Below are 14130 nucleotides of genomic sequence, written 5' to 3'. Positions count from 1 at the left end.
ATGTATGTATCTACGTATACATGTGTGTGTGTGTGAGAGTGTGTTTGGGTGTGTGAGTGAGTGAGTGAGCGTGTCTGAGTGTGCGCGCCCGCGCGTATGTGTGTGTGTGTATTAGGAGGGAACACCTGTCGTTTCGTAGACGTCTGGGGAACGACGTTTTAAAAACATAATATCAAATGGAATGAACAGGGAAAAAATATATATACATGGGTAAGAAGTATAAAAAAACGAAACGAATTAATTTTTTGAAATAAATTATATCGCATAACCGGTTGTACAGTGGAGGGATAGCCCGCGCCGAATAATCGCGTTCGCTGTACAATGTTTTTAGTTTTCCGTGTCCTCTCCCATAATTTTATTTATTTATATATAGTTATATATATAAATAAATACATGATAATATTTAGAGTATGTGTGTGTAAGAGGGGATGGAGTGAGATAGAAAGTAATATAATTTGTATAGTGGATGTAACGGTTGTTAGCATTTTTTTTTGTACGGTCCTATATATTGAACATTTTATATATTGCAATATTATTAGATTTAGGAATTTGGCATATTTCTGCATAACACCAATGACTATCATAATACATGCACTCATGACAGGTGGCATTTTCCAAAAACTCGCAAACAGAAGACAATATGTTTGAGACTGTACTATCATAATATAATATAGTATAACATACAATATGTGCACCGTAAAATAAAATATACCTATATATACACATTACACACGCACGTTTATCTGCTTAAAAAAACGGTGAAGAAGTAGAGAGAAAAAACCGCAACTATATACATTTATACGCACACTCACATACATATATATATAATATATAATATGCAAACAGTTGAATGTAAATGTGAGCGTATATATAAGAGACGACGACGACGACGACAACGAACATGAGACTTGTAAACTGGTTTTACAAATATTATACACACACACACACATTAGCTTTATTATAAGGTGTCGGACGAGTATGCAGAACTTGGTTTTCTATATATAGGAGAACGATTTTTATTGAGAGGTCCCGTTGTCTTTGTTATTCCACAATTTCTTCATTCCGTGTAAGAGACAAAACATATATTTTCGTTTAGTTTATTATTTTACTTGGTTTGTTTTGTAAAATGTGGGAGAAATTCTTTTTGAACTGACTCGAACGTTGTTGCATTCCTCTTATGTATATTAAATATATATATATTTATGTGTGAGTGTGTGTATAGTCGTACAACAGTCGATGTGATGATGATAATAATTGTTAAACCAAACGTTATCTACATGACCCATCAACTCATCGCTAGAAAGAGAATACAAGAAGAAGAGAAGAGGAAATATACAACATCGAGAAAACGAAAGTATAACCTATGGGATTTAGAAAACGCGGCGGGATACTGTAGCAGCACCGCATAGCACAGTGCTCTGTACGTTAACTGAAATAACATCTGGATCTGACAACATTCCTTTAGTCGTCGACTGTATGTTATTGAGTCGCCACGTATACATTTTTCCTTCGGTTTTTTTGACCTTTTCGACTGAGAGTCTCCTCCTAATACGCCGCGCTGCGGCGAAACGGTCAATGGAAACGGCCGGGGCGGCGCGGCGGTGCTGGCATGTCGATATTCCGACGTTGACAGGCGCTCTTCTCGCAGCACGATATAACCGTCCGACGCAGTGCAAGGGTCAAATTGTTGTTACATTTCTTCCGAAATACACACGCACACGTATATACGTGGATCTCAAGTTCTTAATTATATATACGCACGCGTTTTAGCCTAATTAGGTACTTACATAGGATTCAAGTTTCGATTGTGGTTGTGGGCTTGTGCCCATACTGCCGTATTGCCGTACGCGTTGACGATTTGCGTATAGTGCGACCGGTAACACAAACGCATTCGAATATCGACTATATATACAATAATATAACGGTAATAATTATGTTATACCTATAGCGTTAAACAACAACGCCCATCATTATATAGACATAGAACAAAACGCGGTGGTCCTATGGTGGAAACAAGTGCGATTGTTATCTTACGTCATGGCCATAACCACGCCTACATTTCAACTACTTACGCTGTACATATAGTGTTGTAGACCTCATAATAATAATATATATACCTACTGCTGGTGCTACTTTAGAGAAAAAAAAACGAAAATGATTACCAATTTTTATTTTTTTTTTTTAATTAAAATTGATTACTTTCGAATAATTTATTAATGATTATAAACCGCGTAGCTATATCCAAAACAAATGTATTAATGAGATTTTTTTTTTTTTTCAGAATTGGGTAAGTGTACAAGTAAAGTCGGCAAACTCTTTTACAGTGATAATGCATTCCGCGGTAAGTAAACGATGCACTTTTCTTCTCCGTATGTCCGACACTTCAAAAAATAGCTGACCGTGTTTTTATTACACCATCTACATTATAATAATATAATACGACACCTGGGATTTTTCTTCCATCGAAAATGAATATTTGTTCCTCGGGTCTTCCGTTGCACGCGCGCACCATCATCGTCATCATATATATATATTGTACCAATAATATAGCCAGGGGTTTTATCGTCGACGGCGCAATGGAAAAGTTCCATTAAATCCGTCTTGACTGTTCAAGTCACGTTTCCTCCTCCTCTCGTAAACAGTACGGTTTTGCATTTTTTTTCTTTACCTCGCCTGCTGAATAAAATACTAAAAAAATCCACATGCATTCATTTTGTATACCTTCGCGTGTACTATCCGTAAAGGTATATATACACGTAATGTGTGGTTTTCCGCGTTGTGTGACTACACGCTGTGTGTTCCGTGGTTAAAAGAACAAAGCTGCGTTTAAGTCAATCAACTTGTGCGGCAGTCCCCCTTTTTGGTTTATTTCATTTTATTTTTTTCTGCAGTGGGATTGCTCGCACGCCCTTAAATTGATTGCAATACTCGTCATATACGCGTGCAACTTTCTTTCTGTATAGTATTTGTTGTTTATCGTTATTGACCAATCTGTTTTTATAGCTTATTTATCTCGACGAATTGACGTTTTTAAATCGTTAGTAATTTTTTTTTATGACTTACTTGATTCGATGCGCCTAAACGTATTACGACGTACCTACCCACACTTTAAATATATTCTCGACCTTATACATTAGGTATATTAAAAAATATACATAAGTATTATTATTATATATGTATATAACATATTATGTATAAAATAGTATATTATAATTTTATATTTATATTTTTTTCACGTAATCCTACTTATTGTTTAAAGTCGACATCATTCATTTTTTAAATTATTTTTATTTTAAATCATTAGTAAGTACTATCATTCATAAGACAAATTCAACTTCGTGTCTTGGATTTTACTTATAACGTTATATTTATGTATATAATATATTTATAGAGAATACAATAATATTAATGGATCCAAACGAATTACGCCCAAAACGACGTTATATAGGCTTTTAGAAGTATAAAAAAAACACCGTCAGCGCCCTTTAATTTATTAAGCGAATGGATTGGATTATGTTTTTTCATTGTTCTTTTTCTAAGTGCTTTTGTCGGGGCAGCGGTGTCAGTAGTGGTAGTAGAGCAGGGGCCAGTCGATATTTTCACTTATCGAATTATATGTTTTCGTGACCGCCGTTGCGCTGTAGTCTTATATATATATATATTATATTATGTATATAGTGTATACGTGTTTTATATGTATATTGTATATGTGTGTGTATATATATATATATGTATGCATGCGATGTACAATCATATTGTGTTTGTGTGTGTGAAGACGTTAGAGAAGGGATGATGGAAAGAAAAAAATACCCATTTACGTGGTAGTAGTCTATATTATGTATACCATTATATTTCCCCGGGGCAAGGGGATTGTCGTGAGCTGAAATTAAAGTCTACACGCGGCAAATAATAAAAAGTAAAAAAAAAACTTATTGAGGTGAAATATTTCTACGTCCTCGTTGTCTGAACGAATGTGGGCCGCGAGTTTGTTATTCGTTTTTCACTTCTTTTCTATTTTGTCTTATAAAAAATGCGCGTTTGAGTAAGGTAAGGTAATGCAACGAAAAATTCTTCATTATTATTCAGAATACTAAAAATAATAACGATTGCGTTCCTGTTTTTTCTTCAAACTTCCAATCGGTTACGTTATATTTTAATAATAATCTTATGTATATGCTATCCGAATATTTTTTTAAAAGAAAAGCCCATATTATTCTTTTGAATATTTAATATAAAACATTGATTATTTTAATTCGTATAATTTTCATATATTATGTGGTATATATACGACGAATCAATTATAAAACGTAACATTAAAAAAAGCGGACGCATCCTAGCAGTTCTTTTTTCACCAACAATATTAAAAACCACGCTGGTAAAAACATTATCGAGAGAACACGCCCACTATAACCGGAAAAATAACGCATCGTCGCTGCTTAATCATCATATTTTTACATGATACTCACTGTCGATAATTAAATTTTAATTAATTTTGAAATGAATATATTATAATCATAATTATTAGGCGTTGATACCATCTTATTCCGTATATTTTTTTTCTCGTAACACCAACAGTAGCGGCATAATATAATATAGTCTCTCACCAATATACCTATACTACGGCTAGTTAACTCAATAAAAATATTGTACAACACCTATAAAAATATAAAATATATGGGTACGCACACGCGATGTATTGAACCAATATAATAATAAGTCCGTCGTCGCGAGCAAAAGGTTTGTTCAAAAGGAACAAAGGTAATGTAATATAACATTATTCGGGATTTCTGAAAATAGTATCGACTTTTTTTTTTCGTGTGACCAAGTCGCGTGACAAAAACCATTGAGTAACAATATAATAATATCACGATGTCTACACGGTATTGTTTACAAGTGGAAAAACTCGTGAGATCGCTTGTCGACGATGTGCTCCGCATATTATTATTATACAGCACAATATTATTACTAATAATAAATAATAATTATTATTTATACGAGCGGGGGTACACTTGATGGACAGAAACGACGACACGTCCCGAGTCACTGTGTTAACATTAGCAAACAGCTATTTCAATTACTATCACGATCGGTTTCGGTTTTATTGACAATGATTTTTTTCTTAATTAATATTTGATTATAAAACGATTGGTCTTAATTGCGATATACGCACGCTGCTCGCACAGTGGTGCGGCGACGTAGCACAATCACGAATTAATTTTACTTCCGTTATTATAATATTATAATGTATACATTATGTAAACGAATTGGTGGAGAATCCTTATATTTTATCTCTTCTGTTTTACTTCGATAATCCCCGATATATAATGCAAAAAACTTATCATAAATATATATTTATTATTCATATTGATTGGTTTTAGTTTTCAATAAACAAAATGCATTATACAATAAATTAAATGTACTGAACTTATTCTACAATATTGTGGCAATTTTTCCAGCTCAGGAGGGGGGGGGGGAACTGTATAATGTCAATTCAATTTACATCTAACGTGGTTATAGAGGGCGGAGACGACGCAAGCTTACCAACGAGTCTTTTTTTCGACGACACATTTCATTGTACCCTAAAATTACGATTGTAAAATAAACAATTACAGTTATTATGCCATTACTATATACCTATTATCACCGCATGTAATGGTAATTGGTGGTTTCACAATCACCGCCTACGTAATAAATGGCGTGACGTATTTTTGTCGAATCGCTGCCGTCAACAGAGAGTTGGTCGCTTTGCTCTGTGTTTCTGTCTATCCAGGCAGTCGTCATGTCAAAAGATTAATGTCATTACGGCATTATGATGAGGAGACGCACGTAATTACAGGATACGATACAACTGACCGAGCAATTGTACACCTAGCGATCACGCAACGATCATCATCGCTTTGTTAACCATTCCAATTATCATAATATAATTTTTCTTATTACTGTTGTTGTTATTATTATTATTAATATTAATACTAATATCATTATTGTCAATTTTGGTAGTTAACTTTTAGTAAATTAATTTAGACAATTTCTTCATAATTGGAAAATCGTCGAGTTTTATGAAATACTTCATAATATATTACGATATCATGGAAATGTAACAATAAATGTTCTATAAAATCACCATTTACCTAATGATATACATATATTTTCTAGTTCGAATTATAGTTTCTTCAATTATTATATTTTTTTTCTTGTGCGGTATATAGGTACCTAATTGATTCATTTCTTGTCTATTGTTTTCAAATACATTTACTTTTAGTTTGGGGTTATATTTTTCTATTAATAATATATAGGTATATATTATACGTTCTACAACAAAAATCCATCAACTGTAATTGAATTTGTGAGATCGTGTTAGTGGATTCTCAGCTGCGGCAAAAACAAGAAACATTAATATCCCTTATTAACGTCAGTATAGGCCAAACAAAGTACTTCAGTTTCAGTTTTATACAGGGACTACATTTTGAGATTAAACCTTCATTTTCTTATCTTTCTTGACAGTTTATTAAAAATATTTTTATTTATAGCATGAAATTATATCTTTTTTCATAAAGTTTTATGAATTAATAAAATAAAAATACAAGTATATATAGGTATACAACAAAATAAAAGAATTAAAAACATCATTTAATTTTTATATAATATTATAGTCTCAGAGATAATCGTAAAAAATTAAGATTCAAAACATTGACTGTTCCTACGTTTTCTTAGACGAGTAATAACTTTCCTCTAAACAGATTACGTATGTTACGTTTGTTTAAACCATGAGAGTAACGATCAAATTTAATGAATAACCTCATAAAAAATCGCGTTATTGCAGTAATATGAAACTCTTTATAACATACGGTTTCCTCGAGAATTTATACGCGTATAATAATAATAATATAGGTACCCGAGATAAGTTATGCTTGTTAAATTTGTGCAAATTCTACCATCGTCTAACGTCAATATTCATATTTTTATACGAGAACTGACTGCTGAAGTACAAGCCATTTTTATCGTTAATTTATTTTTGCATCGTCTTTGACGTGATATATACACGCATTACTATGTAACTCCACCTCGACCGCGACCATAACAGAAAGAAAAAAATGTATTAAAACGCCGGAAGCTGTTAAAGTGTGTGTATACCGCGATTATTCTACCACGACAATACCGGACACGACACGATGAGAAAAACTGTAGAGAAAATCATCGTCGTCGTCGTGGCTGTATAGTAAATAGGTGGGTGTCTTCCGGCAACAAACACAATAAAAATGACACACACACACATAATTCCCATGATTACCACCACGGACAAATTATTTTTATTTCTTTATAGAATTAAAGAAAACTCGTATATAAATGTATAAAGCCTGCTGTGATGGCTCATTTAACTCGGCAGCAACGGTGGTTATCCGCGGTGTTGGTGCTGTAGTAACGCTTTGGCCGAATCTCGTATATAATACGAGTATACATGCACATAATATATAGAAAGGTATATATACCACGACCTATGTATTAAATGTAGATACTAATCGAACAAAGATATATTTGTAAGTAATAATATAAGTTTACAAACCGGATATATTATGATTATTGTCGGTAGGCCGTAGTAAGAATTAGGAAGAAATTGTGTGGAACGAAAACGATGAATGATGATAATATTATATATATAATAATAATATTTTCACATTGATACTACTGTGAACAAAAAGACATAATATATTAATATAATAATGTGTCACGTCTTTATATATATATATATATATATTACCGGCGTGGTGCAGTAGAGACGGCTCAGTGCCGGATATAAAATATTATAATTGACAAATTTATTCTCGCGTTTAAACTTAATATTGATTTCTCGAATATATAAAATATGTTTATCAAACAAAAGTTAAAATTATCGCGATACGCCGTTCTGAATTAAAAATACACACATATGTAGGTAGTATATTAACGAGTCGCCGATGCGTATACATAATATATTTGCATATAATACGTAAAAAGAAAACGCGGTGCATGTATACAACGCTTGTAAGGCTTCTATATACCTAACATTTTTTATATTATTAATAATTATACGTAAAAACATCATATACACGATAGCCGCGTATAGTGTGTCACTCGTGCGAACAATATAATAGGTATATATTATATAGGTACGTCCTATAATAATATAGCGTTGTAATTATCGCCGTGTGTGAGATAATGTTATTCGTTAAAGTCTGTTTACGACGACAACGACAGCGGCGGCGATTATTGTATGGTAATTTTTAAAGGAGTCTATACTCTGCAGCTATACATATTATATGTACGCAAAAGAGAATGGAGACAGTTTTTCTTACCATATATAATATGCCGCGGTCGTGTTTTTCTTGCCTTCCATCTTTTATATTTATTTTATCTTACATCTTATCTCTTTTGTTGGTTGCACAAAAAAAGAAAAATCGAAAAATCGCCTTTCGTCTCGTAATTGGCGACTTGTATACCGCGTGCGCGCACTCGCGCTAGTTTTGTTTCTTTATTATTATACTAGATAATATATTGTGAATAACAATTTATTGTGTATACCTTAAGCGTTTTGTACGGAGAATATATTATGAATGCAGACAAACAAAAAAATAAAAATAAATATGTATTATGAGGATCGTACCTACGAAGAGACGACGACGATAGCCAAGTACAGTTTTCAAATGTCCAAAATTCGTGACCAGTCGCGTTCTCTATTCTTCTTAATGAAAACATTAAAATATATTATACATGTACTGTTTTTTAAACGTATATTATATTGTACACACATATTATATTACATTTACGATTTACATTATACAGTGTGTCCAATAAGTTTATGAACTTTGTTAACGTTGCTTAGTCTTGTCGAGGTCTCCGCACTCTTCGAACACACACTGTTGACATGTAGGATTATCATCGTGTACGCAGACTGCAGGGCCATATATACTTTGTACGCATTATATACACTACGACCATACTATAATATATGTAATGCGTCGCGTGTAGAAATAATAGAACTCGTTTTAGAAAATGAATTTTAGTTCGTATTATTATTATTATTATTTTCGTTTCTTCTTCTTATATTATTATCATTATTATTTTTATTACCACCGCGCGCCGGCTCCGGCCCCGTAACTTTACTACACCGTCATCTTTATAATGATCAACATCATCATCACCGCGTATAGTCGTCTCCGTCGTCGTGATCATGGTCGTCACGAGGGCGTCTATTTCGCGTGTGCACGTTGTCAGAACTTATTCCACTCCTCATCGCCTCCTCGAGCCGGTAGTATGAGTCTGACCTCTTGACTCCGTACTCTGTGCCTGGATTGGCGTGTGAGAGACGCATGGACGTATCGCGTACGTCTTTCTCTTCGTTTCTCTCTCGGAAAAATAAAACACCTGTCAATCATTGTAACGTGCGCGCATTACAGTACCATTGGAATATAATAATAATATAATAATGATAATAATAATAATAATAACGATAATGATAACAATAATATTATTATTAAAATTATTTTAATACTTCTATCATCCGACTATATTATACACATAATATCTCGCATAATATACTGTACACACACGCACACACATACATTATACACTTTCTTTAGTCGACTGACGGCTTGGAGCGTTTTTGTTATTATTATTATTTTACTCGTTTCAAATCGACGGAGCCCCGCTGTAAAAATTTAACCGCACATAATGCGTATGTATACATATTTTTTTGTATCCAAAAAATACTAAATTGATTTATGGGAATATATTTTTAAAATATATAGAAGGTCGACACCGCGTAGTAGGATTACCTGCATGGAGTCTGAGAGGAGATCTAAGTGCGGTTGACTCGGCGGAGGTTGTTGTAACTGCCTAGAGGGAATTTTGACGTATATTATTTTGAAAAATGTTAATCTTTAAACGTTCAAAAAGTAATAATAATAATAACAATGATAAATATTAAATTACATCGTTATTTATAATGATTTAAATATTTTTCGTTGAATTATTTTTCTCAATCAATATTACTTAGAACGTTTTTTCCGAACGTGAATTATTCCACGTGGAATGTTGTACGTTTCCATTCGATTCTTATAACAGCTATGATATATGTAGTATTGTGTACATGTATACTGCATGATACTATATGGTTTATATACAAGTTTCTTCTTTCGTTGTGTGAACACAAATCCAATATGTTATTATTTTAATTTTAGGTAGGTATTTGAGAACGAAACACTACATACAATGTAAAAAATATGTGGAGGTCAATTGTTTTTTATTCTTATTGTGGATTTGAAATATTGCACGTACCGGCGTATCTCTTCGGACATCGTCGTACACAATGTATATAGGTATAGTCGTATTCTATACGCTATCTATGATAAAATATTACAAAATAAACACATTTGGCCTTATTTGTTGTAGAATAATAAACGGCGTGTTGTTCACGCACGTGCATATAAAATTTGATGACGGGTGATGGCACATTTTGTATTCAGTGTACAACGAAATACACGACATCTGGCAATACAAAGTCATGACGTGACCGGATTTTTTTTCTTTCTGAAAAGTATATGTCGATCGAAACGATTTAAATATTTTTCAATTAAAATGACGTGGATACCAAACATTTTTAGGTCTTATATCATGCTAATATAAATTATCTATTTTCGATACGCGTTTTATCGATGATACCCCTATATAATATAATATTTTATGCAGAGATGACTTAACCACTCGCCTCTCAGTTACCTATTACTATAATAATGTATATAAAATTCGAATAGTATCAAATAGTATTATGTACATTGTTGTAGATGTGTACATATGTAATTATAATTGATGGTATTGATTCGGAACAAATAAATAATTATAGAAATTTCACATGTATATACATATATATTTTATGGTCCCAAAACATATATACTTATACATATTATACGATACTCTCTCACACACACACACTAGTGCGAGCGCGCAATATATATATATAGGTATATAAAAAATGGTATTTTCTTTATTATCACCGTAAGTATAAAATAATGTATACGATTGCAGTGGTTTTAATAGATTTTTTTCCAAACTCGTAATTATCGCTTTCGAAATCTCCTCCCATAAATACAAATAAATACCCCTTCGGACGACAGCTCGTAACAGTCGAAATGGACATGACAGATATTATTTTTTTTCAACGTTTTACGCGTTTAAAAATACCAGTTTTAAAATTATAGGTTGTCTTGTCCGACTTAATTCTTTCTTCACACAGGCACAAGCACATCTATATACTTATACATACCTATACGGCTATACGAATATATGTTACACACACTTAAAAGTTATTAAAAATATTATTTAGTCAGATTAAGTGATATATTTTGTATTATTATTACAAATTTAGTTTTTTTTTAAATTATCATGTACCTATTAACCTATTAATTCAATGTTATTATTAGGTATATTCGATGTATATCTAAATATATTTAGTTATTATATACAATGTTACTTATACTATTTATTGTAAAATCAATGTTAACGTAATATTATTGTTCGTATTTTTCAGGTAAATGGTGTCAAAGGCGAGATTGGCCTCCTCCACTAGACGCTCGCGCGGCATCAGCTGCGGAAGCGGCGAAACGTGGTCTTCTGTATCAATCTGTGTTCCTCGGCGGTAGCCCAAATGATTACAACTCGTGTAAGTACATATAAAATAAATATAATTTACATTTATCTCAAATTTAATAGGCAACTGTTTTTTGTATACAACAGCGTTATAATATATAGGTTAATTTATTCAAAGTCACGAAAAATGTGTCCCTCGTTTTTCTCTATTAATGACGGTTTTTTTAATATATATATGGCCATGAGTTAAGGTATTTACTGACCGTCAATAAAGGTTGGCTGTAGGATCGCCACTAAAATGAGCATTTGACGTGTACGTTTAGGTTTGTTGTGCTCTTTATTAAATAAAAAAAAAAATGGAAAACCCCTGTCAAAGAGTATCAGGGGTAATAGAGGATGTAAAGGAGAGAAGGAAGGGGTGGACGAGTAGGGGTGAGCGGGTATGAGTGTGGAAACATTTCCCGGTTTGCCAATGTTCGTAGTCGTTGCCATGGAAAACCTGGACCGCGCGAGCGCCGTGCGCCGCGATGCAGTCAACCAGGCAGCCATCCATCTCTCTCTCGCGTATATATATTATATATATATATTTTTTATTTGGTTGTCGGCGACGATATAATGTTCGTCTTGCCATTTTTACTCCGCATACATTTTGTTGAAAATATTTGCTGACTGTGGCACGTGTATATACGTAATATCAATTAAAATATCTTCTGATGTCTACATTTCAATCGGAATGAAATATGAAACCTATTATATATTATATATTTTGATACAATTAACTAGGTAATATATAAACAATGAACTGTTATAATACATCGGATACATCAGATAAATGTATACTTAGTTATGTATAGGCACATCATGTTCCTATATATTTAATGTTTATTGTTTAACAATAAGTATATATTGGACACAACGGAGTTACATTATTTTTGTAACTTTTGTTTTCAGACTTTCGTACAAGGAATATTCATAAAATATGTTTCTATTATATTTTAGTTTGTTTATTGCGATTATCATAAGTTATTAGGTACTTAAGTAGTATTTCTTGAAATATTTTATTTTTGTATAAATAGGTTTACCTATCACATTAAAAAAATTATTTAAAATACGTGTGGGTTATATTATTATTTTTTATTTAAAACTGGATAAGATATCGTAGGTAATAATGGTGTAAAGATAGTTGTGGTGGTGGTGGTGCCTATAAGAGATTCACAGAATTACGATGATAATAATCCCCCTAAGGGATAACTATTTGCGGTAGTGGGGTCCAGCTGGTCTCGAAGGAGCCAATTACTGTTGTTGCATCATATATCCCGAAAGAGATTGATTGACCAATCAACATATAAGTAGAAACTTTGAACATGAACTTAGAGAAACATGAAACACTCGTCTAAAAAAACACCATTATATTATATAATATAAAGTTTGAAAATTCAGTGAAAATTATGATCGTTATTGAACCCGAGAATTTGTTGCTTTTTTAATAGAATAATTTTATTTTTACGGTTTGTTGTATGATGTATTGTAATTTAAAATATCTATTTATCGATAATAACGATAAGACGAACGTGATACCTATTTTAATAATAAATAAAAAAATGTCGAATGCGTGAATGTCGATTTTGTTATTACACACAGCCGTCGGAAAAACAAAAATGACCATTGTCGAATGTACCGTAGCTCATATAAATGTATATAGAAATATCCATTTGTTGAGATGTATGTATCATGTATATAATATGTAAAGGGCTAGAAAGAAGTGAAAATACGATTAGCGGTACTTGTAACCGCAACCGACGGAACTTTTTTTTCATTTGTACTTATTTTCTCTTTATACTTGCTGCATGTGACAGCTACTACGTGGGTTGGAGCGCGCGTACCGTTTTCAGGCTGACAACGGCAACGACGACGATGATATCAAAAACAGCCCATAAAGTGAGGAGGTCTCAATTATAGTATACGTATAAATATATATATATATATATATATTATACCATTCAATAAGGGTAGGAATAGGGTGATTGTGTGTACGAAATGGAGGTGTAGTACGCGCACCGGACCACTGGTAAAATGGAGGTGTGTTGGTGACAGCCAGGAAATGAACGAACGCTGGTCACCCCTTATTCTCGTTTCGGTTTGCGTTAACTATAATACTATATCAAATAATATTGTAGTTATCTTAAGTTGGAGAAAAAATATGAAATAAACTCTGCCACGGCTTATATTAAATTTATTTTCGAAAAAGGGGACATTTTTTCACACGGTTAGAGTTGTATAGAGTTAGGCTAATGTTTTGGGTTTGCCCCTATAATATAGAGAGGATTTGTTATCATATTTAATTAAAAAACTGATGGCGTAATTTTATTCGAAATGTGGATGTTCTCATGGATTTTCTTAATAAATATTTTAGAAGTAATAGCATTCTGCAACCACTATTTATTTATATATATATTGGCTATATAACACAACGTTCAAATAAGAGAATAATTAAATTTAATACAATTT

The 14130-nt window shown here is 32.5% G+C and overlaps 1 protein-coding gene across 2 annotated transcripts in view; it reads left to right on the top strand.

The window, feature by feature from the left end:
• The window catches only part of LOC100167980 (homeobox protein homothorax), a 99019-nt gene that overhangs the window by 43216 nt on the left and 41673 nt on the right, over positions 1-14130 (top strand). For both annotated transcript variants that reach the window (XM_008183323.3, XM_001951080.5), the window contains exons 8-9: positions 2282-2287; positions 11564-11695. In XM_008183323.3, coding sequence (XP_008181545.1) covers positions 2282-2287; positions 11564-11695 — 138 coding nt within the window. The remainder of the gene's footprint in view (positions 1-2281; positions 2288-11563; positions 11696-14130) is intronic.

Source organism: Acyrthosiphon pisum, chromosome X (assembly GCF_005508785.2).
Source record: "Acyrthosiphon pisum isolate AL4f chromosome X, pea_aphid_22Mar2018_4r6ur, whole genome shotgun sequence".
Taxonomy (NCBI): Eukaryota; Metazoa; Arthropoda; class Insecta; order Hemiptera; family Aphididae; genus Acyrthosiphon; species Acyrthosiphon pisum.
This window is presented reverse-complemented; position numbering and strand designations above follow the sequence as displayed.